This window comes from Piliocolobus tephrosceles, chromosome 14, assembly GCF_002776525.5.
Source record: "Piliocolobus tephrosceles isolate RC106 chromosome 14, ASM277652v3, whole genome shotgun sequence".
Lineage (NCBI taxonomy): Eukaryota > Metazoa > Chordata > Mammalia > Primates > Cercopithecidae > Piliocolobus > Piliocolobus tephrosceles.
This window is the reverse complement of record NC_045447.1, coordinates 60,566,798-60,594,183: the sequence shown is the minus strand read 5'-3', so window position 1 is coordinate 60,594,183 and position 27,386 is coordinate 60,566,798. Positions and strand designations below refer to the sequence as shown.

Sequence of the window (27,386 nt, the reverse complement as noted above, 5' to 3'; positions counted from 1 at the left end):
ATTTTGTGGCTGCACTCGATTTTCAGAAAGCAGGGCAGTTCTCATGTTTTGTGCATCACAATCAACCAAGAACTGGTTAATAGAAAACTTTGGACCGTGTACCAGACTCACCTTGTGGCTTTTAAGCTCCTCTCTATGGTTGTTTCAGTCCTTTTAGCTTTGGGTAAAATGCTAAATTTCTCTGTGCTTTTTTTTTTTTCTGAGGGAGCCTTGCTCTGTCGCCCAGACTGGAGTACAACAGCATGATCTTGGCTCACGGAAACCTCAACCTCCCCGGTTCAAGTTATTCTCCTGCCTCAGCCTCCCAAGTAGCTGGAATTACAGGCACCGGTGGCTAATTTTCTTGTATTTTAGTAGAGATGGCGTTTCACCATGTTGGCCAGGCTGGTCTTTAACTCCTGACCTCAGGTGATCCACCTGCCTTGGCCTCCCCACTGGCCATCCCCTTTAAGTTCTGCATACTAATCGCCAGCTAAGATTCATGTTATGTAGCAAATTTTTAACACCATGTAGTAGGCATCCAGGGACTGGCATTACTGGCCTCACACCTGGGAGCTTTTTAGTAATGTGAAAATGTGGGTCCCCACTCCTCTATCACTATCTGTGCCTTAACCAGACTCCTAGGTGATTAACATGTACATTTAACATTTAGAACTCTGCTTTATAAAGCTATTACAGTAGTGCCAACAAAGAGCTTGCATTACTTCAACCTTAAAGCCTAATGTGCCTTCTTGTAAAGATCCTGATATTGTCAGGTTAGCATAGAAACTATTAGAAAAAAATATATGCTTTGTGCATTTTTCACTGATCTAAGAATGTTTTTAGTCATTTCCTTTTCAGTGTGTGAAACAGCCTAACAATTCACTGGAGTTGAAAAACTCTGTTAAAGCAAATTTGAAATGGTTTAAAAAACTTCATTTTAAGATGGTATCCACTAAAACTATGCCTTAAAAGTTACCTTTTCTTCAAAAAAGAAGACATGTTCATCTTCACATGGTCAATTTTCATGTATTAAATTGTGTATAGGGTTTTAAAGAGCTATATTCCTCAAAATAAACTATATGAAAAAGATTAATAGTCCTCATCATTTCCCCTAAGTTCAATGCCATTCTGGAGAGGCAGATGTCTTATGCTCAGAATCCCTTCCTGTGCTACCCATCCCCCAAAAAGAACCCCTTTACATTGACCTTGTCTTCTACTACCACACAATAGGTCTGATTTTATCCACCATTGGATTACCATATACATATCCCCATTTTCTATGACTAACTTTCCCTCTCTTAATTTATGTAGTTTTCTGTCGGCAATGAAAAGTCAACAGAGATCCGAGTCTGATCTTATTTATTTGTTACTCAAAAGTTATTTCTGACTGGATTCAGACTTCGAAGTAGAAGCTCGCAGAGAGGAAAGTCTGCGTCTCTTCGCAATTTGTTCCTGGCGCTTCTCCTTAGCCTCCTAAACAAAACAAAACAGCATATAGTTAAGGCCTTTCTGGGGTAAAGATGCAAATCCAAAGCCAGGCCGAACTCCTCCCACCCCCTCAAATCATCTTACACTAACCTTCATTCTTTTGGCCAAAAGTTTAGCATATTCTGCAGCCTCTTCCTTGTTTTTCTTAGTACGCTGCTTCTTCAGAGCAATACGCCGCCGTTTGTGCTGCAAGACACGTGGAGTAACAAGACGCTGAATCTTGGGTGCTTTGGTCCTAGGTTTCTTACCTAAAAAATTTAAAGGACTCAATCATTTCAACTGTTTTGTTAGAATCCACATCTACTTTAAAAACATCAGAAATGAACGTAAGCTACACCAACAGCATCTATGAAAACCTGTATTGAGGCCTTTAAAATCAAATCAGAACTATTCTAAAATACTTTTTGCCCCTCCAAAGAAATCTAGAAGATGGGTTATTATAAAAATATAAGGGAAACCAAGTGCTGAAAAATAACCAGGCTAACCTTTACTACCTTCCAGTTTTACTAAAATACAGTGGCATTATGTTAAAATATAACACTGCATAGTCAATTTTTCTGTGAAAACCACTTAACATACGATTTACATAATCATTCTGCCATACTTTTTTTTGAGACGGAGTCTTGCTCTGTCACCGAGGCTGGAGTGCAGTGGCCGGATCTCAGCTCACTGCAAGCTCCGCCTCCCGGGTTTACAACCATTCTCCTGCCTCAGCCTCCCCAGTAGCTGGGACTACAGGCGCCCACCACCTCGTCCGGCTAGTTTTTTGTATTTTTTTAGTAGAGACGGGGTTTCACCGTGTTAGCCAGGATGGTCTCGATCTCCTGACCTCATGATTCGCCCGTCTTGGCCTCCCAAAGTGCTGGGATTACAGGCTTGAGCCATCACGCCCGGCCTCTGCCATACTTTTAAGTGTAAGTTTGATGTAAGCTTGCATCTCTATTTCCCTTGACAATTCCTGCCAATTCAGGGGTAATGTAACAATTAACATCAGATTATGTGACATGCTGTTAAAGTATCTTCATTAATCTGATCTGTACTCCACAACTGCTCATGGACTATAGATTTGCATTGGAGCACAGGCTGTTTCATGAACACTTGTGGGAGTTTAACTGCCTTAGGCTAAATGCTCAGATGTTCAGGTTCTGCTAATATTTCAGACTCCTACTATAGACACAGGAACCATCTAAAAATACCCATCAACCAGACCACGCTTTTATTATTCTGATTATTTCCAGGCCTGTGATTATGGGCAACCGCCACCTATTTATCAATTGCTTTTCTTTCTTTTTTTTTTTGCAATGTCAGCTTCATCAGGGTAGGAATTTGTCTATACTGTATTCTCAGCACCTTGAACAGTACCTGGTGCTCAAATAATTGTAATTACTGACTTAACAGACATGTACTATATATGCCATGTACAGGTGTTAATTCACACCAGTCCTGAAAAAAACAAAATCCAGAGAAATTCTTTCAGATTTTGTCAGGAAAACCCAACGTTGACTGACATGCTGTTTATTCTATTTAACATAAACATTCCCAAATTTCACTACAGAAATATTGTTATTTGAGGTCCTCACTGGTATGTTGTCTAATATATTGACACAAGTTCTTAAAAGGTACAGCTCCAAAATCCCTAACTCCCGCTCCCTAGTATTCTGAGTAAGGTCTCTAACTTCTAGTTCTTACAACTCTTAACAATTGTTATCCATATCCTACAGATGAAACAAAAGTTTAAAGCAACTTCTTTCGTAAGCCAAAAAGTAATTTAGGGTTGGGTGTGGTGGCCTGTAATCCCAAGCACTTTGGGAGGCCAAGGTGGGAGGATCACTTGAGCTCAAGGGTTCAAGACCAGCCTGGGCAACACAGTGGGACCTCATCTCTTAAAAAATATTGATAGTAATAATTTAGAACATCTGATGTAAAATTACAAAGTGTGTGGTGGTGAGATAATAGTTTCAGAATTCTCAAGCATGTGACTCCTAAACCAGATAGCAATGACCTTAAAGTCAGGTTAGTTTTGGATAAATGTATACATCAAAGATTCACAGGCAGATTTTCAAGGAAATTACTGTACTCTACAAGGCACTGGATATAAGCAGCAAGGATTAATACCAACTGGGTATGCTGGCCACCCCCAAATAATTTTTGGAAAAATTGAGACCCCAGGTGAAGAATGCTAAGGCTCCAAAGGGACATTTTTATCTTCTGATATGCACACAAAATGATAGTCAAATCACCAAAATTAAGCAAGCCTTAATTGCATAATCCCTCCTACCTTCTTTGTTTAAGGGCTTTCTCACAACATACTGGCGGACGTCATCTTCTTTAGAGAGATTGAAAAGTTTGCGGATTCTGCTAGCTCTTTTGGGGCCCAGGCGGCGAGGCACTGTAGTATCAGTCAGTCCAGGAATATCCTTCTCTCCTTAGAAGACACAATTGAAAAGATTTTAATTCAACAACTTCCTTAAGAATCCTAAATCAGAATATTTGATGTTGAATTGATGGTAAAGAAACAAATCCATTGGTAAGTCTGTATACTGCAAATGAATAAGCATTTGGACAACTGGCTTTAAATCAATTTCAACGAAAATTGAACACAAGTAACCCTCACCTTTTTTTACAATAACCAAGTTGAGAACGCTCAGATTGGCATCCACAATGCAACCACGAACTGATTTTCTCTTTCTTTCTCCCGTTCTCCTTGGTCTGTAACAGGAATGCCCCTTACTCAGCAGCAAGCGGACACGGCCATGGGTCAAGACACCCTGCTTCATGGGGAAACCTTGTTTGTCGTTCCCACCACTGATTCGGACCACATAACCCTGCAAGAGCACACAATGAGTGACACATTTACTATTTATATTCCAAAATTATACAAACAGGATTGTGACCTCTGTGAACCACACCTATATGAGAAAGTATAATTCATTATGAAAACCAATTTAAACTTAAGCACGTTTTCTCTGATCAGTAACTTTTGTCTACATTCCCAGCTTATCAAGTTCAATTATCAAATGTCTTTCATTCAAGTCGCATTTCTAACCGATGTTTTATTAGAAATAACAGCAGTAGGAAGATAAAATATCAAAGAGCAACAAACGAGATACAACGCTTCTTCGCACTTTGGGGATTATGAAGACAGCTATGTGATATCTGCCGAATGCATGATGCATTGCAAGAATTACGTTGATGTAAACTTTACGTATATTTTACGGCTTACTCTACATCTCCCCTCCAAGGTAACAGCTCAACTTCATAAAGTGGCATTCGGAAGCAACTTACCAAACAAAGGTCAGAAGCCAGAACCCGGAGTCTGAACCCCATTCCAAATACCAATTACCAATGGTGTTTACCGTCTCTGACTTCAATACCTGCAACAATTTGATTGTTAACTTTTACCTTCCATTCTTCACCCAGAGCGTCAGCAGCAACTTCTGTGGCCATACGCTTCTCATAAAAAGTACGAAGTTTGCGTTCATCGTCCACTTCAATGAGTTTCTGGCAGCCAGTGGCTGGGAAGGAGATGTTCAGCTAAGGATTAAAAGGGAGGGAAATAGTTTACGAAACTACCTACACAAGTAATTGTAGAGTCATCCACAAAGTTAATTCCACTACAAAAAGCCTTTCGTGTTGCCTCCACACAAGCTGGAAATATGAGATGCCGACCGTACTCACTAAAAGCACGTGAAAGCAGAGTAGCAGTCAAGAAGCGCCGCACTCAGGAGGACGTATTCCCCTCAAGTCCCGCAGAATGACTCTGGGGGCGAGGGCGCTCCGCGACCGTTCACCCTCCCGAAGCAAGAAAGCCGGTGTCAAGAGCCGCACCACAGGCCTGCCGCAAAGTGGGCAACACGCCGGGACGCCACCATGGCGCTCCCGGCCCGCCGCGGCTCCAGCCGCAATCGCCTGCCATCCGCTCGGCCAAAAAGCTCCATGCCCCAGAAAAGCGAGCCTTCTCCTACTTGAGACCCTTCTCCACCTAAAGCCAGGATCTTGCAGTGCTGGAAATGAGGCAATGCCGCGTTCTGGGACTCGATTCACGTTCCCCAAACCAATCTAACACTCGCCACCACCACCTACCTTCATCTTGAAGCAGCTGAACGCCTCTGAGGCGCCACGGAAAAGAGGGCCAATTTCCGCTTAGCGCAGGTCACATAGGCGCTTTCAGTTCTCGCGAGATGAGCAGAAGTACGGGATAGCGGAAGTAAGCCGGGTGGGCGGCACTTCCGGGGTCGAGTTGACTCAGGGCCTGGGAGGGGAAGGTGGTTGCCTGTGGGTGTGAGGTTGTGCCAGCAGTGGTGGTCTGGTAAGGCGAGCCCGCGTGTAATTCTGAGGGTTAGCCCCTTCCCTGTCGTGTCTTTTCCACGCTTCCTGGGTTTTGGAGCTCGGTGGCTCACGCCTGTAATCCCAACACTTTGGGAGGCTGAGGCGAGCGGATTATCTTAGGAGTTCGAGACCAGCCTGGCCAACATGGCGAAACTCCGTCTCTAATAAAAATATATAAATTAGCCGCTCGTGGTGGGGGGGCGACTGTAGTCCCAGCTACTAGGGAGGCTGAGGCACGACAATCGCTTGAGCCCGAGAGGCGGAGGTTGCAATGAGCCCATATCGCACCACTGCACTGCAGTCTAGGCGACAGAGGGAGACTCCGCCTCAAAATCAAAAAAGTTCGAGTTCCAAACCAAGTAAACAAGAATAATGTTTACTTTCTAAAATTATCACATACCATCTTCCCACTTTAGTGTCACAAAGGTTTGAGTTTAGGAGTGTTTTACGTTCGAAGTTGAACGATTCTACTGAATCCTCTTTGATCATCTCACATTAATTCGTGGAATCTTGGTGAAATGATGCTTTTTAAAATCTGAGTACTGTATGTAATTTTTTTGTTGAGGTGAAATTGACATAACCAGTCATTTTTAAAGTGAACAATTCAGTGGCATTTAGTACATTCACAATGCTGTACAACCACCATCTCTATCGATATAGCTCCAAAACATTTTCATCATCCTAAAAGAAAACGCTGTGCCCCGTTAAGCAGTTGCTCCCCCTTCCCCATTTCCACCAGGCCCTGGCAACCACCAATCTGTGTTCTGTCTCAGTGGATGTACCTATTTCATAAAAATGGAATCATACAATATTGACCGTTTGTGTCTGTCTTACTAATCTTTTGAGTCATAGCATGTATCAGTATGTCATCCCTTTTATGGCTCAATATGCTAGTGTAGGTATAGACTGCAATTTGTTTATCCATTCATCCATTAATAGACATTTGGGTTGTTTGTACCTTTTAACTACTGTAAATAGTTCTTCTATGTTTGAGTACTTGTTTTCAGTTATTTTAGGTATATACCTAAGAGTGAAGTTGCTGGGTCATACAGTAATTTTATTCTCAACTCAGGGAGAAACGGAAACTATTTCACAGCAGCTGAACCATTTTACATTCCCACCAGCAATGTATGAGGACCGCAGTTTATCAAAATCATGGCCAACTCTTGTTTTTTTTTTTTTTTTTTGTTTTTTTTTTTTTTTAATTTTTAAAAAATGTATTGTAGAGACAGTCAAAGCGAGATTCTGTTGGTCTGGAACTCTTGGCCTCCAGCATCCTCCTGCCTCAGCCTCTGGAGTAGCTGCCACTCACTGTGGTTTCGATTTGCATTTCCCTAATGACTAATGATGTTGAGCATGTTTTAATGTGTTTGTTGGCCGTTTGTGTATCTTCTTTAGAGAAATGTCTGTATAAGCTCTTAACGCTCCCTGTTTTTTTCGCCCTAATTATTTTTATTGAAGTAGTGGGAGTAAATTAATGTGAGGCAAAGAGAAAGTCTAGAACTATGGGCTAGGTTTTTTTGTTTTTCCCTTTAAAAATATTTTAGGGTGGCCAAACTCAGTGGCTCACACTGGTAATCGAAATGCTTTAGGACGCTGAGATGGGAGGATCTCCTGAGGCCAGGAGTTTGAGATCAGCCCGGGCAAACATAATGACACCCTGTCTCATTAAAAAAAAAAAATTCAATACATTTTTAATTGTGGTTAAAAAATACATAACACAAAATGTGTCATCTTAACCATTTTGAAGTGTACACTTCAGTAATGTTAAATGTATTAACATTGTTGTAAAATAGATCTCCAGAACTTTTTCATCTTGCAAAATGGGAACTTCATACTCATTAAATAACTCCTTTCCCCCTACCCACAGCTTTTGGTAACCATTCTACTTTCTGTCTCTATGATTTTGACTAAGTATCTCATATAAATGGAATCAAACGGTAGTTGTCTTTTTGTGACTGGCTTATGTCATTTAACATAATGGTCTCAAAGTTCATCCATGTTATAGCATGTGACAGGATTTCCTTCACTTTTAAGGCTGAATAATACTCTGTTGCATGTATATACTACATTTTGTTTAACCATTCATCTGTCATTGGACATTTTGGTTGTTTCCACCTCTTGGCTATTGTAAATAATGCTGATATGAACATAGGTGTGCAAATATATCTTAGAGACAGACCCTGTTTTCAATTATTTTGGATATCCAGAAGTGGGACTGCTGGATCATATAATAGTTCTATTTTTAATTTTTTGAGGAACCTCTATACTCTTTTACATATGGCTGTACCAATTTACAATCCCAACAGTACACAAGGGTTCTTTGCCTTTTTTTTTTTTTTGAGATGGAGTCTTGCTGTTTCGCCCAGGCAGGAGTGCAGTGGTGCAGTGTCAGCTCACTGCAACCTCTCCTTCCCAGGTTCAAGCGATTCTCCCACTTCAGCCTCCTGAGTAGCTGCTGGGATTACAGGTGTGTGCCACCATGCCCGGCTAAATTTTGTATTTTTAGTAGAGATGGGGTTTCACCGTGTTGGCCAGGATGGTCTCAAACTCCTGACCTCAAATAATCCTCCTGCCTTGGCCTCCCAAGATGCTGGGATTACAGGTATCAGCCACTACACCAGGTCCACACACTTTTTTTCTTTTTTTCTGAGACTGAGTTTCGCTCTTGTTGCCCAGGCTGGAGTGCAATGGCGCTATCTCAGCTCACCGCAACCTCGGCCTCCCAGGTTCAAGCAATTGTTCTGCCTCAGCCTCTAAGTTGCTGGGATTACAGGCATGCACCAACACGCCTGGCTAATTTTTGTATTTTTAGTAAAGACGGGGTTTTTCCATGTTGGTCAGGCTGGTCTTGAACTCCCGACCTCAGGTAATCCACCTGTCTCGTCCTCCTGAAGTGCTGGGATTATAAGCGTGAGCCACTGTGCCTGGCTCACACTTTTAATATAACAGAATATTTAATTACATCAGTTTCCCATCAACCTACCAAAGTCATTTAATAATTGTATTGGCCATTTCCACTGATTGGCAGGAGTCTCTCCCATCGTTTCCATTGCATCATTTTTCTGGCCAGACTTAGTTCATTTTCAGCCTGCAGAATCACCTCTTCTATTTGACCACCTTCAAGTTGGTCTTCTGATTTTTTAAAATTTTTATTTATTTAATTATTTATTTTTGAGACAGAGTCTCACTCTGTTGCCCAGGCTGAAGTGCAGTAGCATGATCTTGGCTCACTGCAACCTCCACCTCCTGGGTTTAAGTGATTCTCCTGCCTCAGCCTCCTGAGTAGCTGGGACTACAGGCATGCACCACCATGCCCGGCTAAGTTTTCTATTTTTAGTAGAGACAGGGTTTCAGCATGTTGGCCAGGCTGGTCTGCCTGCTTCAGCCTCCCAATGTGCTGGGATTACAGGAGTGAGCCACTGCCCCCGGCTGTTCTTCTAATTTTTTAACGTATGGTTCCGCTTTAACCATAGCCAACTTCTCATTTGTAATCTGTTCTGTATACTTTCTGTATGCTGCATTTTTAGGGATTTGCTCAAGAACATAAAAAATCTTCGTGTACAATTTTCTTAGCCTCTCTTGTGGACTCTTGCATACAGCCAATCCCACAAGGCCAGTGGTCTTCAGCACACCCATCATGACTCTGGCTAATAGAGATAAGGTCTCCATATGTTGTCCAGGCTGGTGTTGAACTCCTGGCCTCAAGTGATCCTCCTGCCTCAAACTCCCAGCATTTGTCCATTTTAAAATCAGATTGTTTGTCTCATTGTTAATGAGTTGTAGGAGTTTTTTAAATATATATTCAGGACACTAAACTCTTACTAGATAGGTGATGTGCAAATATTTTCTCCTAGTCTGTAGCCTTTTCAGTGTCTTAATAATGTTACAGTTTTTAATTTTGAAGCCCAATTTATATAATCTAAAAATTGTTGTAGATCATGCTTTTGGTTTCATTTAAAAATACATTACCGCCGGGTGCAGTGGCTCACGCCTGTAATCCCAGCACTTTGGGAGGCTGAGGCAGGTGGATCGAGACCATCCTGGCTAACATGGTGAAACCCCACCTCTACTAAAAATACAAAAAATTAGCCAGATGTGGTGGCGGGTGCCTGTAGTCCCAGCTACCCGGGAGGCTGAGGCAGGAGAATGGCGTGAACCCGGGAGGCACAGCTTGCAGTGAGTTGAGATCGCGCCACTGCACTCTAGCCTGGGTGGCAGAGCGAAACTCTGTCTCAAAAAAATAAAAAAATAAATAAAAATAAAAATACATTGCCAAATCCAGTGTCATAAAGTTTACCCCTATGTTTTAAAATCTAATCTTAAAGACTTACCCTATTTTATGGTCTTAGTTCTTATATTTAAGTTATTGATCCATTTTGAGTTTATTTTTAAATAATGGTGTGAGGTTGGGACTCCAGCTTAATTATTTTGCAGATAGATATCCGGTTGTTCCAGCACTATTTGTTGAAGAGACTATTCTTCCCTCATTGAATGGTCTTGACACTCTTGTTGAAAATTAATTGCCATAGATTTATAGGTTTATTTCTGGACTCTCACTTCTGTTTCCTTGGTCCATGTGCCTATCCGTGTGCCAGTGCTATAGCTTTGTAGCAAGCATCAAAATAAGAAAGTAAGAGTTCTCCAACTTTGTTTTTTTTCAAGATGGATTTAGTTCTTGAGGATCCCTTTCAATTCCACATGAATTTTAGGATCAGCTTGTTCATTTATGCAAAACATGCCTTTGGAATTTTAATGGGGATTGCATTTAATCTGTAGCTCAATTTATGGAGTACTGCCATCTTTATAATATGAATTCTTCCAACTCATCAACACAAGATGTCTTCTCATTTAGTTATGCGCTGCATAACAAAGTTTTAGTCAATTACAGACCACACATACAGCATTGGTCCCATAAGATAGGGAACTGGAAAATTCCCATCACCTAGTGACACCTTGATGATCGTGACCCTATCTAGGCCTAGATTAATGTGTGTGTCTTAGTTTTTGACAAAAATGTTTTAAAAAAATTTTTTAAATAATAAAGTCTATAGGATTAAGATACAAAGAAAAAATATTTTTGTATAGCTGTAGAAATGTATATGTCTTAAGCTAATTGTTATTACAAAAGAGTCAAAAAGTTTTTTAAAATTAAAGATTAATAAAGTTTAAAAGTTAGAATAAGCTAAGGTTAATTGTTACGGATATAAAATATTTTTTATAAATTTAGTGGAGTTTAGGGATACATTGTTTATAAAGTATACAGTAGTATAATATTCTAGGCCTTCACATTCATTCACCACTCACTCACTGGCTCACCACTCACTTGTAGCAACTTCTGGTGCTACAAATGATAAATGCTTTCTGCAGTTGTACTATTTTAAATCTTTTATACCATTTTTAAAAACTGTACTTTTTCTATGTTTAGATACAAAAATACCATTGTGTTACGATTGCCTGCAGTGTTCAGCATAGTAACATACTGTACAGGTTTGTAGCCTAGAAGCAAGAGGCTATGCCATAGACCCCAGGTGTGTAGTAGGTTATATGCTATTTAGGTTTGTATGAGTACACTCTGTGATACTGACACAATGATGAAATCATGTAACAATGCATTTCTCAGAATATGTATTCCTGCATTAAGTGATGCATGACTGTATTTAGGTCTTTGCTTTCTTTCAGCAATGTTTTGGTTTTCAGTGTGCAAGTTTTTCACCTCATTAATATTATTCCTAGGTATTTTATTATTTTGCATTCTATTGTAAGTGAAAGTGTTTTCTTAATTTCCTTTTCAGATTGTTTGTCGCTGGTATATAGAAATAACTGATTTTAGCATGTTGATTGTAACTCTAAAACTTTGCTAAATTTATTAGCTCTAATAATTTTCTTATGGGTTCTTTGGAATTTCCTACATATAGGATCATGTCATCTGAAAATAAAGATAATTTTACTTGTTCCTTTTCAGTTAGTATGCCCTTTATCTTTATTTATTTGTCTTGCCTAGTGGTTCTGGCTAGAGCTTCCATTGCAACATCGATATTGAAGACATATAGCAGAGAAGGCTTATTCTTAGGAGATGCATGCTGAAGTATTTATAGGAGAAATATCGTGATGTTTGTGATTTCTTTTCTTTGGGATGGAGTCTTGCTCTGTCATGCAGGCTGGAGTGCAGTGGCACAACCTTGGCTCACTGCAACCTCTGCCTCCCAGGTTGAAGGGATTCTCCCACCTCAGCCTCCCAAGTAACTAGGATTACAGGTGTACACCACCACTTCCGGCTAATTTTTTTGTATTTTTAGTAGAGACGGGGTTTCAACATGTTGGCCAGGCTGATCTTGAACTCCTGACCTAAGGTGATCTGCCTGCCTTGACTTCCCAAAGTGCTGGGATCACAGGCGTGAGCTGCTGAGCCCAGCCATGATTTATCTTCTTTTTTTTTTTTTTAACATTTTTTTTTTTTTTTTTGAGACAGTTTCGCTCTTGTTTCCCAGACTGGAGTGCAATGGCACAATCTTGGCTCACTGCAACCTCTGCGTCCCGGGTTCAAGCGATTCTCCTGCTTCAGCCTCCCCAGTAGCTGGGATTACAATTGCACACCACCATGTCTGGCTAATTTTGTATTTTCAGTAGAGATGCGGTTTTTCCATGTTGGTCAGGCTGGTCTTGAACTCCTGACCTAAGGTGATCCTCCTGCCTCAGCCTCCCCAAATGCTGAGATTACAGGTGTGAATCACTGCAGCTGGTCTGTGATTTATTTTCAGATGGTTCCACAGCAAAAGTATATGTGGAAAGAGAATGTGAAAGCAAATAGTGGGCTGGGCATGGTGGCTCACACCTATAATCCCAGCACTTTGGGAGGCCGAGGCAGGCGGATCACCCGAGGTCGAGTGGAGACCAGCCTGACCAACATGGAGAAACCCTGTCTCTACTAAAAATACAAAATTAGCCGGGCGTGGTGGCGCATGCCTGTAATCCCAAATAATGGGGAGACTGAGGTAGGAGAATCGCTTGAACCCAGGAGGCAGACGTTGGAGTGAGCTGAGATCACACCACTGCACTGCAGCTTGGGCAACAAGAGCAAAACTCCCTCTCAAAAAAAAAAAAAAAAAAAAAAGCAAATAGAAAAAACGTTAATAAATTGTGAATTTGGTGAAGGTTATAAGCTGTTCATTATTCTTTCAACTTTTCTTTGGATCTGAAATTTTTGAAAGTAAAAAACAAACTAAGAAATTAAGATTTAAGAGGCAGTCTGGATAGAACTTTTTAAGTAATAGGAGGTAGGAATGGAGGGAGAATGCAAAATTCAGAATGACAACTGGATTTCTGGCTTGTCATGGGGGTGCTGTCAGTGACATAAGGAAGAGAGGCATGCAGAGAGCGATGAGAGTGCTGCTTTGGACACACTGAATGTGAAGTGTCGATGTGATAAGTGGAGATGTTCAGTAGACTCTTGGGTATATAGATTTGATTTGTTTTGTTTTTTGAGATAGAGTCTCGCTCTGTTGCCCATGCTGGAGTGCAATGGTGCGATCTTGGCTCACTGCAACCTCCGCCTCCCGGGTTCAAGCTATTCTTATGTCTCAGCCTCCTGAGTAGCTGGGATTACAGGCACCCACCACCGTGCCTGGCTAATTTTTGTATATTTAGTAGAGATGGGTTTTCGCCGTGTTGGTCAGGTTAGTCTTGAACTCCCAACCTCAGGTGATCCACCCACCTTGGCCTCCCAAAGTGCTGGGATTATAGGGGTGAGCCACCGTGTCCCGCCCGGCATATAGATTTGAAAGCTCAGTGTTGACACGTTGAGAAAGGTGGGCTCTGAGTAAGGGCCTGTATTAGTGTGCAAGGGTTGCCATAACACAGACTGGGTGGGTTAACCAACAGAAATTTATTTATTTTTGAGATAGAGTCTCACTCTGTCACCCAGACTGGAATGCATTGGCGCAGTCTCGGCTCACTGCATCCTCTACCTCCTGGATTTAAGCAATTCTCCTGCTTCAGCATCCCAAGTAGCTGGGACTACAGGCAGGTGCCACCATGCCCATCTAATTTTTCTATTTTTTTAGTGGAGACGGGGTTTCACCTTCACCATGTTGGCCAGGCTGCTCTTGAACTCCTGACCTCAAGTGATCTGCACCCCCTCGGCCTCCCAAAGTGCTGGGATTACAGACATGAGCCCCCTCGCCCAGCCAGAAATTAATTTTCTTACAATTCTGGAGGCCAGAAGTCTGAGATCAAGATGGCAGCAGGATTGCTTTCTTCTGAGGTTTTCCCCTTGGTTTATAGGCTGCCATCTGCTCTCTGTGTCTTTCCTCTGTGTCGGTCCTAATCTCTTCTTATAAGGATACCAGTCATTGGATTAGCGCCCACCCTGATGACCTCATTTTAACTTAATTACTTCTTTAAAAACCCTATCTCCAAATACAGTCACATTCTGAGGTACTGAGGGTTAGGACTTCACCATATGCATTTTTAGGGGGACACAGTTCAGCCCATAACAGGGCCTGAAGGTGGAGTCTTTCAGCCACAAAGATACTGACTAAACAGAATTACCTCTCTGTATTCAATAGCATTAAATTAGTGATCCCACGCCGGTTACCGTGGCTCATGCCTATAATCCCAGCACTTTGGGAGGATGAGCTGGGAGGATTGCTTGAGGCCAGGAGTTCAAGACCAGTCTAGGCAACATAGTGAGACCTTGTCTCTGCAAAAAAATTTTTTAAAAAATTAGCCGGGCATGGGTGGTGCTCACTTATCACCTCAGCTGCTTGGGTCCCAGCTTCTGGAAAGGCTGAGGTGGGAGGATTGCGTGAGCCCAGGAGGTTGAGACTGCAGTGAGTCATGATCACACCACTATACTCCAGCCTGGGCCACACAGCTAGACCCTGTCTCAAAAAATAAAAATAGAGTAATCCTAAGAGCAATCAGTATAGGTAAATTTACCGCTAACTCACTGGTAATTATATGAGTTTTTCTTTCAAGTGTTTCGGGTAACAAGAATATTTTCCAAAGGGAGGTAGAAATACAGAAACTAAGAGTAGTATGGGAGGAAGTAAGTTCATGCATTTTAGTAAGCTGTCTCCTTTCTGGCCCAAATCAAGGAAACAGGAAGAAAAAAAGGTCATTTTAGACACAAAAAAACTAAATTTCAAGGACAATTCCTACTGGTAAGGAAGAAACTAATTTTGAACATGCCAAGCTGTGTTTGGAAAAGGAAGTTAAATCAAAGAACTGAATCTAGGAAAATTTCTTGGCATTATGTCTGCAGCTATATCCAGTAGCAAGAATTACAATAGATTTCTCACCCTTTGGGTCAGGGACGAAGGAATGTTTTTGCAAAGTTGCAGAAAATAAAATCTGGCATATATTTATTTATTTATTTATTTATTTATTTATTTTTTTTTTTGAGACGGAGTCTCTCTCTGTCGCCCAGGCTGGAGTGCAGTGGCCGATCTCAGCTCACTGCAAGCTCCGCCTCCCGGGTTTACGCCATTCTCCTGCCTCAGCCTCCCGAGTAGCTGGGACTACAGGCGCCCGCCACCTCGCCCGGCTAGTTTTTTTTTTTGTATTTTTAGTAGAGATGGGGTTTCACCGTGTTAGCCAGGATGGTCTCGAACTCCTGACCTCGTGATCCACCCGTCTCGGCCTCCCAAAGTGCTGGGATTACAGGCTTGAGCCACCGCGCCCGGCCAAAATCTGGCATATATTTATTAAAGACTTGGGTAGATAGGAAGAAGAGGGGAGGTCAGAAAAAGTGCAAGAGTAAACCTATTTTTTTGTGTGAGATCAAGTCTCTGTATCAAGGCACTATATATATTCTTTTGGTCTCATGTATTTGTATTTCTTCATAGTTATGTGATGTTGGGCAACTTATTCCTGTCTTAGTTTCCCCATCTGTAAGATAAAGATGATACCTTATTCATAGACTTCTTGTCAGGAATTAACTAATACATGATAGAAGTTAAACAGTTGTTGGTACATAGTAGACTCTTAATAAATGTTAACTATCCTCATCATCACCACCACCACCATCCTCATCCTCGTCATTATGCCAGCATCTCTGACTTTGCTCAGGTGCTTCTCGCTATGAGCACTGCCATCTGCCTGGTTTCAGTCATGCTGCTTCTGGGAGTTTTTCCTGAGAATTCCAACACAAGTGCACCTTGGTGCAGGACGGAAGCCTGAAGTTGGTGCTGAGGTGTTTGGGATTCATTCAAATGGTGGACAAGTCTTGGGGAGAGCCCTCAACAACATCCTTGAACAAATATATGCTGAACACTGCCTTATGTCAGCACCATGCTAGCAGCAGGAGATACAGAGATGAGGAGTGATGGCCCTTGCTTCTAAGGAATTTTTTTTATCTAATGGAAAAAGAAACATACAAACAGATAAAGAGATATAACAGAGGTATTTAAAAGGCACTGTAATACAGCAAAAGGCAGAAATAATCTAAATGTCTGGATCATCGTCCATCAGCTTAAAAATATGCTGGACTATTTTCTATCGTTTTTTTTTTTTTTTTTTTTTTTTTTTTGATGGAGTCTCACTGTGTCACCCAGGCTAGACTGCAGTGGCATGATCTTGGCTCACTGCAACCTCTGCCTCCCAAGTAGCTGGGATTACAGGCACCTGCCACCACACCCTGCTGATTTTGTATTTTTAGTAGAGATGGAGTTTCACCATGTTGGCCAGGCTGGTCTCAAACTCCTGACCTCAAGTGACCTTCCTGCCTCAGCCTCGCAAAGTGTTGGGATTACAGGCGTGAGCCACCGTGCCCAGCCTGCATTTGTAATTTTGATAAATACTGCTACATTTCTCTCCATAGGATTGTTCCAATTTATACCCTTACTAACAATGTATGAGAGTGCCTGATACCCTAAAGTCTTGCTAAGTGCTGCCAAACTTTGGAATTTTGTCAGTCAGAGGAAATACATGTTATTTCAATGTAATTTAGTTTATAGTTTTATTATTGTGAATTAAGCATCTTGTCATATACTTCTCTATTTCTGTTTTTTACCCATTTTTTTCTATTGGATTGTTAGCACTCTGTATGTAAGACAGATTAGCCCTACATAAAAATTCCACATTTTCCCCAATATGTCCCTTCCTTCTTTCCTTCATAATTGTATTAAAATATAATTCACATACTATACAGTTCACCTACTTAGAGTGTAAAATTCAATGTGAAATAATATCTGAGAGTTGTGCAACTATCACTACAATCTAACTTTAGAATATTTTCGTCACCCCATAAAGAAACCCTGTGCCCATTAATAGTCACTTTCCATCTCTATTTCCTCAACAACCCCTCTCCCCACTGCAACTCATCTGCCCAATCCCAGCCGTAAGTAACCACTAATTCTACCTCTACAGATTGGCCTAGTTTGAGGCCGGGTGCAGTGGCTCACGCCTGTAATCTCAGCACTTTGGGAGGCCGAGGTGGATGGATCACTAGGTCAGGAGTTCAAGACCAGCCTGGCCAACATAGTGAAACCCTGTCTCTACTAAAAATGCAAAACTTAGCCGGGCATGGTGGCGTACACCTGTAGTCCCAGTTGCTTGGGAGGCTGAGGCAGGAGAATTGCTTGAACCCGGGAGGTGGAGGTTGTGGTGAGCCAAGATCGCACCACTGCACTCCAGCCTAGGCAACAAAGTGAGACTACGTGTCAAAAAAAAAAGAAAGAAAAAGGATTGGTCCATTCTGGACATTTCATGTAAATGGAATCACACAATATATAGTCCTTGGTAACTCATTTCTTTCTCTTTGTTCTGGTTATTTCTTAAATCTCTTCTAGTTAGAATTCTGTCCCCACTGAAACTATTCTTTAAAAAGTCATTTACTATATATCTTGCATTCTTTTGCTTTTCCTCCTATCTCACTAGCTGTACCGTCTCAATCTTTCTTGCTAGTTCCTCTTCCTCTTTCCTCTTGGCATGGGAGTCTCCTGGACAGTCCTTGCTCCTCTTTTCTATCTGCACCTCATGTAGTTTCCTGGTGTTGGAGAGACTATTAGCTTTCTCTAAAAGTCTGCTATAGAATTATGCTTCCAAGAATATGTAATAGACATACTTTTCTTGTTCTTCCTTGTATTAGTCCATTTTGTGTCGCTGTAAAGGAGTACCTGAGGCTGGGTAATTTATAGAGAAGAAAGGTTTATTTGGCTCACAGTTCCGCAGGCTGTACAAGAAGCCTGGTGCCAGTGTGTGCTTCTAGAGAGGCCTCAGGAAGCTTTTACTCATTGCAGGAGATAAAGAGGGAGTGGATGTATCACATGGTGAGAGAAGGAACAAGCGAGATGCGTGCTGTTTTAAACAACCAGCTCTCGGCTGGGAGCCATGGCTCACCCCTGTAATCCCAGCACTTTGGGAGGCTGAGGCTGGTGGATCACTTGAAGTCAGGAATTCGAGATCAGCCTGGCCAACATGGTGAAAGCCATTTCTTCTAGAAGTACAAAAATTAGCAGGATGTGGTGTCATCCACCTGTAGTCCCAGCTACTCAGGAGATTAAGGTGGGAGAATCACTTGAACCAAGGAGGTGGAGGTTGCAGTGAGCTGAGATCAGCCACTGCACTCCAGCCTGGGCAACAGAGCAAGACCCCATCTCGATAAATAATAATAATAATAAATAAATAATAAATAAGTAACTAGCTTTCATGTCAACTAATAGTTGCCATGTCAAATAATAGAGTGAGAACTCATTATTGTGAGGAGGACACCAAGCTTTCACGAGGGATCTGCCTCCATAACCTAAACACCTCCAGCTAAGCCCCACCTCCAACACTGGGGATCACATTTCAACATGAGATTTGGAGGGGCACACATTCCTGCTAAAATGTTACAACTAAAAACCTAGGCATTATATTAACATATAAAACAAACATCTAAAACGTACTCAGAGGACTTGGAACTGAAGAATCCATCAACACAAGTGCCAGCAGGCATAGACTACAACATCCCCAACAAAGCCTGCTTTCTCTAATCAAAGGACCAGGAAAGGGGCAGCCTACCCAGACAGAAAACTTTTAGACAATAACAGTCTACTCCAGCCAAACACCACAGAAAAAAACTATGGTCCCCAACCCCAACTAGAAAAAGCAAAGGCTAAGTGGGAACCTACACTTCCATTCTTTGTTTTTTTTTGTTTTTTGTTTTTTTTTGTTTTTTGTTTTTTTTGAGGCGGAGTCTCGCTCTATCGCCCAGACTGGAGTGCAGTGGCCGGATCTCGGCTCACTGCAAGCTCCGCCTCCCAGGTTCTCGCCATTCTCCTGCCTCAGCCTCCCGAGTAGCTGGACTACAGGCGCCTGCCACCCTGCCCGGCTAGTTTTTTGTATTTCTTAGTAGAGACAGGGTTTCACCGTGTTAGCCAGGATGGTCTCGATCTCCTGACCTCGTGATCCGCCCGCCTCGGCCTCCCAAAGTGCTGGGATTACAGGCTTGAGCCACCGCGCCTGGCTACACTTCCATTCTTACGAGATCCTAACAAGGTATCTCAACAATCCCACCAGGGTGGCATCAGAGAAAACAAAGTAGGGAACTGGAATTTTATCCCAGATTGCCAGTAATGAGCCTCTTCCTGCCCTTTGAGGTCAGTGGAGACAACCGGGAGACCCTGGACTTGTTTTTTTTTTTTTTTTTTTTTTTTTGAGACAGAGCCTTGCTCTGTTGGCTGGAGTGCAGTGGTGTGATCTTGGCTCACTGCAACCTCTACCTCCTGGGTTCAAGTGATTCTCCTGCCTCAGCCTCCCGAGTAGCTGGAATTACAGATGTGTGCCACCTTGCCCGGCTAATTTTTGTATTTTTAGTAGAGATGAGGTTTCACCATGTTGACCAGGCTGGTCTTGAACTCCTAACCTCAGGTGATCTGCCTGCCTCAGCCTCCCAAAGTGCTAGGATTACAGATGTGAGTCACCGTGCCCAGCCTGAACCCTGGACTTTTATTCCCACCCATTGGTAAAGAGAAGTCTTCCCTCAGATGTCAGTAGGCAAGTTGGATGTCTATCTGCACTGGGCAGTAATGAGGTGATGCCCCATTTTGCCCCTAGCAGAGTGGTGTCAGAGAAAGCCAGCTAAAATAGAAGGTTTAAATAAGATCTGGAGTTGCATAACAATAAATAAATGTTTAGGCTTTAATTAAAAATCACCTGTCATGCCAATATCCAAGAAGGTCTCAAACTAAGTGAAAAAAAGGCCGAGCGCAGTGGCTTATGCCTGTAATCCCAGCACTTTGGGAGGATGAGGCAGGCGGATCACGAGGTCAGGAGATCAAGACCATCCTGGCTAACATGGTGAAACCCCATCTCTACTAAAACTATAAAAATTAGCTGGGCGTGATGGTGTGTGCCTGTAATCCCAGCTACTTGGGAGGCTGAGGCAGGAGAATCGCTTGAACCAGGGAGTCAGAGGTTGCAGTGAGCCAAGATCATGCCACTGCATTCCAGCCTGGTGGCAGAGCGAGACTCCGTCTCAAAAACGAAACAAAACAAAAAAACCTAAGCGAAAAAAGACAATCAGTAGATGCCAATATGAGCCATCACGCTACCCGACTTCACGCTATGTTACAGGGCTACAGTAACCAAAAGAGCCTGGTACTATTGGTACAAAAACAGACACATAGACCAGTGGAACAGAATAGAGAACACAAAAGTAAGGCTGCACACCCACAACCATCTGATCTTTGACAAACCTGACAAAAACAATCAGTGGGGAAAGGACACCATATTCAATAAATAGTGCTGAGATAACTGGCTAGCCATATGCTGATAATTGAAACTGGACCCCTTCCTTACACCATATATAAAAATCAACTCAACATGGATTAAAGACTTAAATGTAAAACCCAAAACTATAAAAATCCTGAAAGACAACCTAGGGAATACCATTCTGGACATAGGAATGGGCAAAAATTTCACGACAACGATCCCAAAAGGAATCACAACAAAAGCAAATATTGACAAATGGGATTTAATTAAACTAAAGAACTTTTGCACAGTATGAGAAACTATCAACAGAGTAAACAACCTACAGAATGGGAGAAAATTTTTGCAAGCAATGCATCTGACAAAGGTCAAATATCCAGCATCTATAAAGAAATTAAATTTTACAAGAAAAAAAACCTCATTAAAAAGTGGGCAAAGAACTTTAACACTTCTCAAAAGAAGACATACACGCAGCCAAAAAGCATATGAGAAAAAAGCTTAATATCACTGATCTTTAGAGAAATCCAAATCACAATGAGATACCATCTCACACCAATCAGAATGGCTATTATTAAAAAGTGAAAAAACGATAAAAGTTGCTGGCAAGGTTGCACAGGAAAAGGAACGCTTATATACTGTTCGTGGGGGGTGTAAATTAGTTGAACCATTGTAGAAAACAGTGTGGTGATTCCTTAAAGACTTAAAAACAGAACTACCATCCAACCCAGCAATCCCATTATTGGGTGTGTACCCAAAGGAATATGAATCATTCTATCATAAAGACACATGCACACATATGTTCATTGCAGCACTATTCACAATAGCAAAGACAGTGAATCAACTTAAACCCCCATCAATGGTAGCTGGATAAAGAAAATGTAGTACATATACTCCATGGAATACTATGCAGTCATAAAAAACAATGAGATCATGTCCTTTGCAGGAATATGAATTGAGCTGGAATATGAATATCCTTATCCAACGAACACAAACAGAAAACTAAATACCGCATGTTCTCACTTACAAGTGGGAGCTGAATGATGAGAACACATGGAAACATAAGAGGGGAACAACACACACTGGGGGTCAATTGGAAAGTGGAGGTTGGGAGGAGGGAGAGGATCAGGAAAAATAACTAATGAGTATGAGTCTTAATACCTGGGTGATGAAATAATCTGTACAACAAACTCCCATGACACAAGTTTACCTATGTAACAAACATGCAGATGTATTCTTGAACCCAAAATAAAAGTTAAAAGAAAACAAAAATCAACAAACACTTGAAAACTAAACCACATACTTGTACATAATCTGTGCATCAAAGAAGAAATTGCAAAGGACATTTAAAAATCAGTTGAACTGAATGAAAATAAAAATAAAATCAAAATTTGTGGGTCGCAGCTAAAGCACCACTGAAAGGGAAACTTATAATACTAAATGCATATATTAGAGAAGAGGAAAAAACCTCAAATCAATAAGCTAACCTCCCACCTCAAGAACCTAGAAAAAGAAGAGTAAAATCAACCAAAACCAAGAAGATGGAAGGAGATAATAAGGTTAAAAGCACAATAGAATGGAATGGAAAATACAGAAAAAAATAAAATAAAGAGCTGATTCTCTGAAAAGATCAATAAAATTCACAAACATCTAGCAAGACTGATAAAAAGACATAAATTGTCAATATCAAAAATGAAACAGAATGCCATTATGGATCCTGCAGACATCAAAGGGATTGTAAAGGAACACTGCTAACTCTACGCAGATAAATGATGTGTGTAGATGGGTATATAGCTATGGAAATGGATGAATTCCTTGAAAACTGCAAATGACCACAACCTTACCCAATATAAAATAAGTAATTTGAATAGCCTTATAACTATTAAGGAAATTTAATTCATAAGTTAAAAGCTGTCAGAAATCTTCAGGCCCAGATGGTTTTCCTGGATAATTCTACCAAATATTTGAAGAGGAATTAAGAGCAAATCCATATACTCTCTTTCAGCGAACAGAAGAGGAAGGAACACTCAATGAACACATAAAACTAATTTTATGAAGCTAGTATTATCATCTTGATGTCAAAGCCAGACAAAAACAGTACAAAAAAGAAAACTGTAAGCTAATATGCTTCATAAATGTAGACACAGAAATCTTTAACAAAACATTAGCATATATAATTCAGCAATATATATAAAGAATTATATGCCGTGACCACGTGGGTTTTACTCCAGGGATGCAAGGCTTTTTTAATATTAAAATCTCAGTCAATGTAATCTGCCATATGAACATAGTAAGGAATAAAAATCATATCACTAAATGTAAAAAAAGCATTTCACAAAATTCAGTATCCACTCATGATAAAAACTTTCAAGAAACAGGAAAACAAAAAAAATCCTCAACTTGAAGAGGAGTGTCTGCAAAAAATCCCATAGTTGATATTACACTTAATGATAAAAGATTGAAATGCTTTCCACGTAAGCTCAGGAACAAGGTGAAGATGTCTTTTGTCACCACTCGTGATTACTAAGGAAATTCCAAGGACTCTACAAATTCTTATAAGTAACAAGTGAGTTCAGGAAGATTACAAAATACAAGCTAAAATACGAAAATCAATCATATTTGTATGAACTAGCTATGAACTTGTGATCACTAATTAAAAATGCAATACAATCAAGGAAATGAAATCTAATAAAACGTACATTATTTAAATTATGAAAAGTACACAATGTTAATGAAAGACATCAAAAGATCTAAATTAATGAAGAGACGAACTGTACTCATGGGGTGAAAGTTTCAACACAGTAAAGATACCGTTTCTTTTCAAACTGATATATATGTTTAATGCAATTCCCATCAAAATCTCAGGAAAATTCTTTATAGATGTAGACAAGATCATTCTAAAATGTATATGGAAAGGCAAAGGAACTAAAATAGCTAAAAACAATGTTTAAAAAGGGCTGGGTGCGGTGGCTCATGCCTGTAATCCCAGCACTTTGGTAGGCCAAGGTGGGCGGATCACAAGGTCAGGAAATCGAGACCATCCTGGCTAACATGGTGAAACCCCATCTCTACTAAAAATACAAAAAATTAGCCTGACGTGGTGGCAGGCACCTGTAGTCCCAGTTACTCAGGAGGCTGAGGCAGGAGAATGTCGTGAACCCAGGAAGCAGAGCTTGCAGTGAGCGGAGATGGCGCCACTGCACTCCAGCCTGGGCGGCAGAGCAAGACTCTGTCTCAAAAAAAAAAAAAAAAAAAGAATGAAGTGAGAGCAAACAGTCAACCTGATTTTAAGTAACTTATTATAGCTGCAGTAATCAAGACTATGTGTTACTGGTAAGTGGGACAGATACATAGATATATGATACATGATAGAGAACCCAGAAGTAGATCCTCACAAATATGCCCACCCGATTTTTGACAAAGTTGGAAAAACAGTTCAATGGAGGAAAGATAATCTTTTCAACAAATGATGCTGAAGCAGTGAGACAGCCATAGACAAAAAAAAAAAAAAAAAGAAAAAAGAACCTTGACCTAAGTGTCACATATTATACAAAAATTAAACCAAAATGGATTACACACTTAGCTGTAAAATGTAAAACTATAAAACTTTTTTTTTTTTTTTTTTGAGATAGAGTTTCACTCTGTCACCCAGGCTGGGGTGCGGTGGCACGATCTCGGCTGACTGCAACCTCCGCCTCCTGGGTTCAAGTGATTGTCCTGCCTCGGCCTCCCAGGTAGCTGGGAATACAGGCACCCACCACCACGCCTAGATAATTTTTGTATTTTTAGTAGAGACCAGGTTTTACCACATTGGCCAAAACTTGAGTCATAAAAAAAAGGAGAAACTGGTAAATTGGACTTCATCAAAATTAATAATTTTTTTTTTTTTTTTGGATACAGGGTTTCACCCTGTCATCCAGGCTTAATACAGTGGTAAGATCATGGCTCACTGCAGCCTTGACCTTCCAGGTTCAAGTGATCCTCCCACTTCAGCCTCCTGAGTAGCTGGGACTACTGATGCGCACCACCACACCCAGCTGATTTTTTTTTTTTTTTCGGTAGATACAGAGTCTCACTACATTGCCCAGGCTGGTCACAAATTCCTGGATGCAAACAATCCTCCTGCCTCAACCTCCCAAGGTGCTGGAATTACAAGTGTGAACTACCATGCCCAGTCAACTTTTACTCTTAAAAGATCCTGTTAAGAGAATGCAAAGACAAACTACAGAGTGGGAGAAATTACTTGCAAAGCACATAGCTGACAAAGGGCTAGTATCTAGAATATATAGAAAAACTCATAAAACAACAGTAACCTTACTTGGTAAGAATTATATCAAACTTTTCTTCAGAAAGTATGCAAGCAAGAAAAGAATATTCTAAAATATTTAAATTGTTGAAAGAAAAACCTATGAACCTAGAATTCTGTGTCTAGCAAAATCATCCTTTTAAAAGTGAAGGAGCAATAGGCCAGGCACGGTGGCTCACACCTGTAATCCCAACACTTTTGGAGGCCGTGGTGGGTGAATCACCTGAGGTCAGGAGTTTGAGACCAGCCTGGTCAATATGGCGAAACCCTGTCTGTACTAAAAATATAAAACTTAGCCAGGCGTGATGGTTCGCCTGTACTCCCAGCTACTCGGGAGGTTGACACAGATGAATCCTTTGAAGTGGGGAGGTGGAGTTTACAGTGAGCTGAGATCTCACCACTGCACTCCAGCCTGGGTGGCAGAGTGAGACCCTGTCTCAAAAACAAAACAAAACAAAACAAAAAAAAACCCGGTGCAGTAGCTCACACCTGTAATCCCACGTAATCCCAGCACTTTGGGAGGCTGAGGTGGGCAGATCACGAGGTCAGGAGATCGAGACCATCCTAGCTAACAAGGTGAAACCCCATCTCTACTAAAAAAAAAAAATACAAAAAATTGGCCGGGCGTGGTGGTGGGTGCCTGTAGTCCCAGCTACTTGGGAGGCTGAGGCAGGAGAATGGTGTGAACCAGGGAGGCAGAGCTTGCAGTGAGCCAAGATTGTGCCACTGCACTCCAGCCTGGGCGACAGAGCAAGACTCCATCTCAAAAAAACAAAAAAAAAAAAAAAAGGAGAAATGAAAATTTCCTATGCATTAAAAAATGGAGTATACCTGCTTTGCAAGAGATGTTCAAAGAAGTTCTTCAGAGAAAAGGAAAATTATATAGGTCAGAAACTCATATCTAAATAAAGAAAGTGCTACAGAAGGAATAAATGAAGCCAAAATAAAACAAGCAATCCAATTAGAACATGAGCAAAAGATATGCAGAGAATTTCACTGAAGGAGTTATGCAGAAGGCTACTAAGCACATGCAAAGATATTCAACATCATTAGCTATTGGGGAAATGTATATTAAAACCATAATGAGATATTATTACACAACTATCAGAATGGCCGAGATAAAAAACAGTGACAACACCAAATGTGGGGATGTGGATAAACTAGGAAATCATACGTTGCTGGTGGGAATGTAAAATGGGATTCTCACTCTGGAAAACAGTTTGTCAGTATCCTAAAACAATAAACATGGAATTACCATAAGACCCAGCAATTTCATACCTGGACATTTACCTTAGGGAAATGATGACTTGTATTTACACCAAAACCTATAATGAATGTTGATATCAGCTACTATCTGTAATAGCAAAATGTGAGAAAAAGAAAAAAAACCCAGATGTCCTTTAATGGGTGATGATGGTTAAACAAATTGGTATATCCATACCGTGGAATACTACTTAGCAATACACAGCAAGAGCTATTGATATATGCAGTGACCTGAATAAATACCCATAGAATTATGCTTAGTGGAAAAAAAAAAAAAAAAAAAAAAAAAAAAAACATTTGCAAGGTTACATTCCATGTGATTCCCTTAATATAGCATTTTCAAAATGACAACATTATAGACACCCGGATCATGCAAATGGACTGATTCCCTTAGGAGAACTAAGGCCATATCTACCTAGAGGCTAGAAGAAGACCCTTCTGGGCCTGACAAGCACAGATAACAATTCTGGCAACAATTGGCCCTGGGGTTTCAGCAGGTCCACAGGTGGAAGTTGAGAGTGGGATTTAATCTGGTTGAGTTCATCTTCTGGTAGGAAACCACACAGAACCCAGGAGCACCACCAAGATGGCAGGGGGAGCTGTGTGGCTCAGAGATAACTGGGGCCCCATCCTCTTCCTGTTCCTCATTGACTGGCTGGAAAGGTGGACAGTAAAAATTCATGATTCATTTGTAGTTAGTTGAAGTATGCAAGGAGATGACATATTATTTAGACTCCCTCGCTCGCTCCCTCTTTCTTTCTCCCTTCCCTCCCTCCCTCCCTCCCTCCCTCCCTCCCTCCTTTCCTTCCTTCCTTCCTTCCTTCCTTCCTTCCTTCCTTCCTTCCTTCCTTCCTTCTTTTTCTTTCTTTTTCTTTCTTTCTTATGGAATATTGCCTTTGTCACCCAGGCTGGCATGCAATGGCACAATCTTGGCTCACTGCAACCTCCACCTCCTGGGTTCAAGTGATTTTCCTGCTTCAGCCTCCTTAGTAGCTGGGATTACAGGCACACACCACTATGCCCAGCTAATTTTTGTATTTTTAGTAGAGACAGGGTTTCATCATGTTGGCCAGGCTGGTCTCGAACTCTTGACCTCAGGTAATCCGCCCTCCTCGGCCTCCCAAAGTGCTGGGATTACAGGCGTGAGCCACTGCACCTGGCTACACATATTATTTTCTAAAAATATCACTAATCCTGTGAAAGTTTCGTTTGAAATGCTTGTCCTAAAATACACTAACATTTTGTATGTGATGACAGATCTAAGTGCTTGTGGTGTGTTCATTTTGAGAACCATCAAATATTTCTTTTTTTTTTTTTTTTTTTTTTT

At 41.1% G+C, this 27,386-nt stretch overlaps 1 protein-coding gene and 1 pseudogene across 1 annotated transcript; both read right to left on the bottom strand.

The window, feature by feature from the left end:
• Positions 1–1,324: 1,324 nt before the first annotated feature.
• On the bottom strand, positions 1,325–5,680 carry LOC111524736 (40S ribosomal protein S6). Its single transcript, XM_023190026.2, has 6 exons — positions 5,554–5,680; positions 4,873–5,004; positions 4,085–4,295; positions 3,749–3,895; positions 1,561–1,718; positions 1,325–1,455 (listed from the first exon to the last, which is right to left on the bottom strand). Exons 1-6 carry the CDS (start codon positions 5,557–5,559, stop codon positions 1,360–1,362), a joined length of 750 nt encoding a protein of 249 aa, XP_023045794.1. The 5' UTR covers positions 5,560–5,680; the 3' UTR covers positions 1,325–1,359.
• LOC111524735 lies at positions 5,624–9,441 on the bottom strand (annotated as a pseudogene).
• Between the last annotated feature and the right edge of the window lie 17,945 nt (positions 9,442–27,386).

Excerpts from the sequence above, each read along its gene's own strand:
- LOC111524736 (XM_023190026.2), bottom strand. Across the intron at positions 4,296-4,872 it reads CTCTGGGTGAAGAATGGAAG|GGTTATGTGGTCCGAATCAG; the intron begins GTAAAAGTTAAC and ends GTGCTCTTGCAG. Across the intron at positions 1,719-3,748 it reads AAAGCCCTTAAACAAAGAAG|GTAAGAAACCTAGGACCAAA; the intron begins GTAGGAGGGATT and ends TAAATTTTTTAG.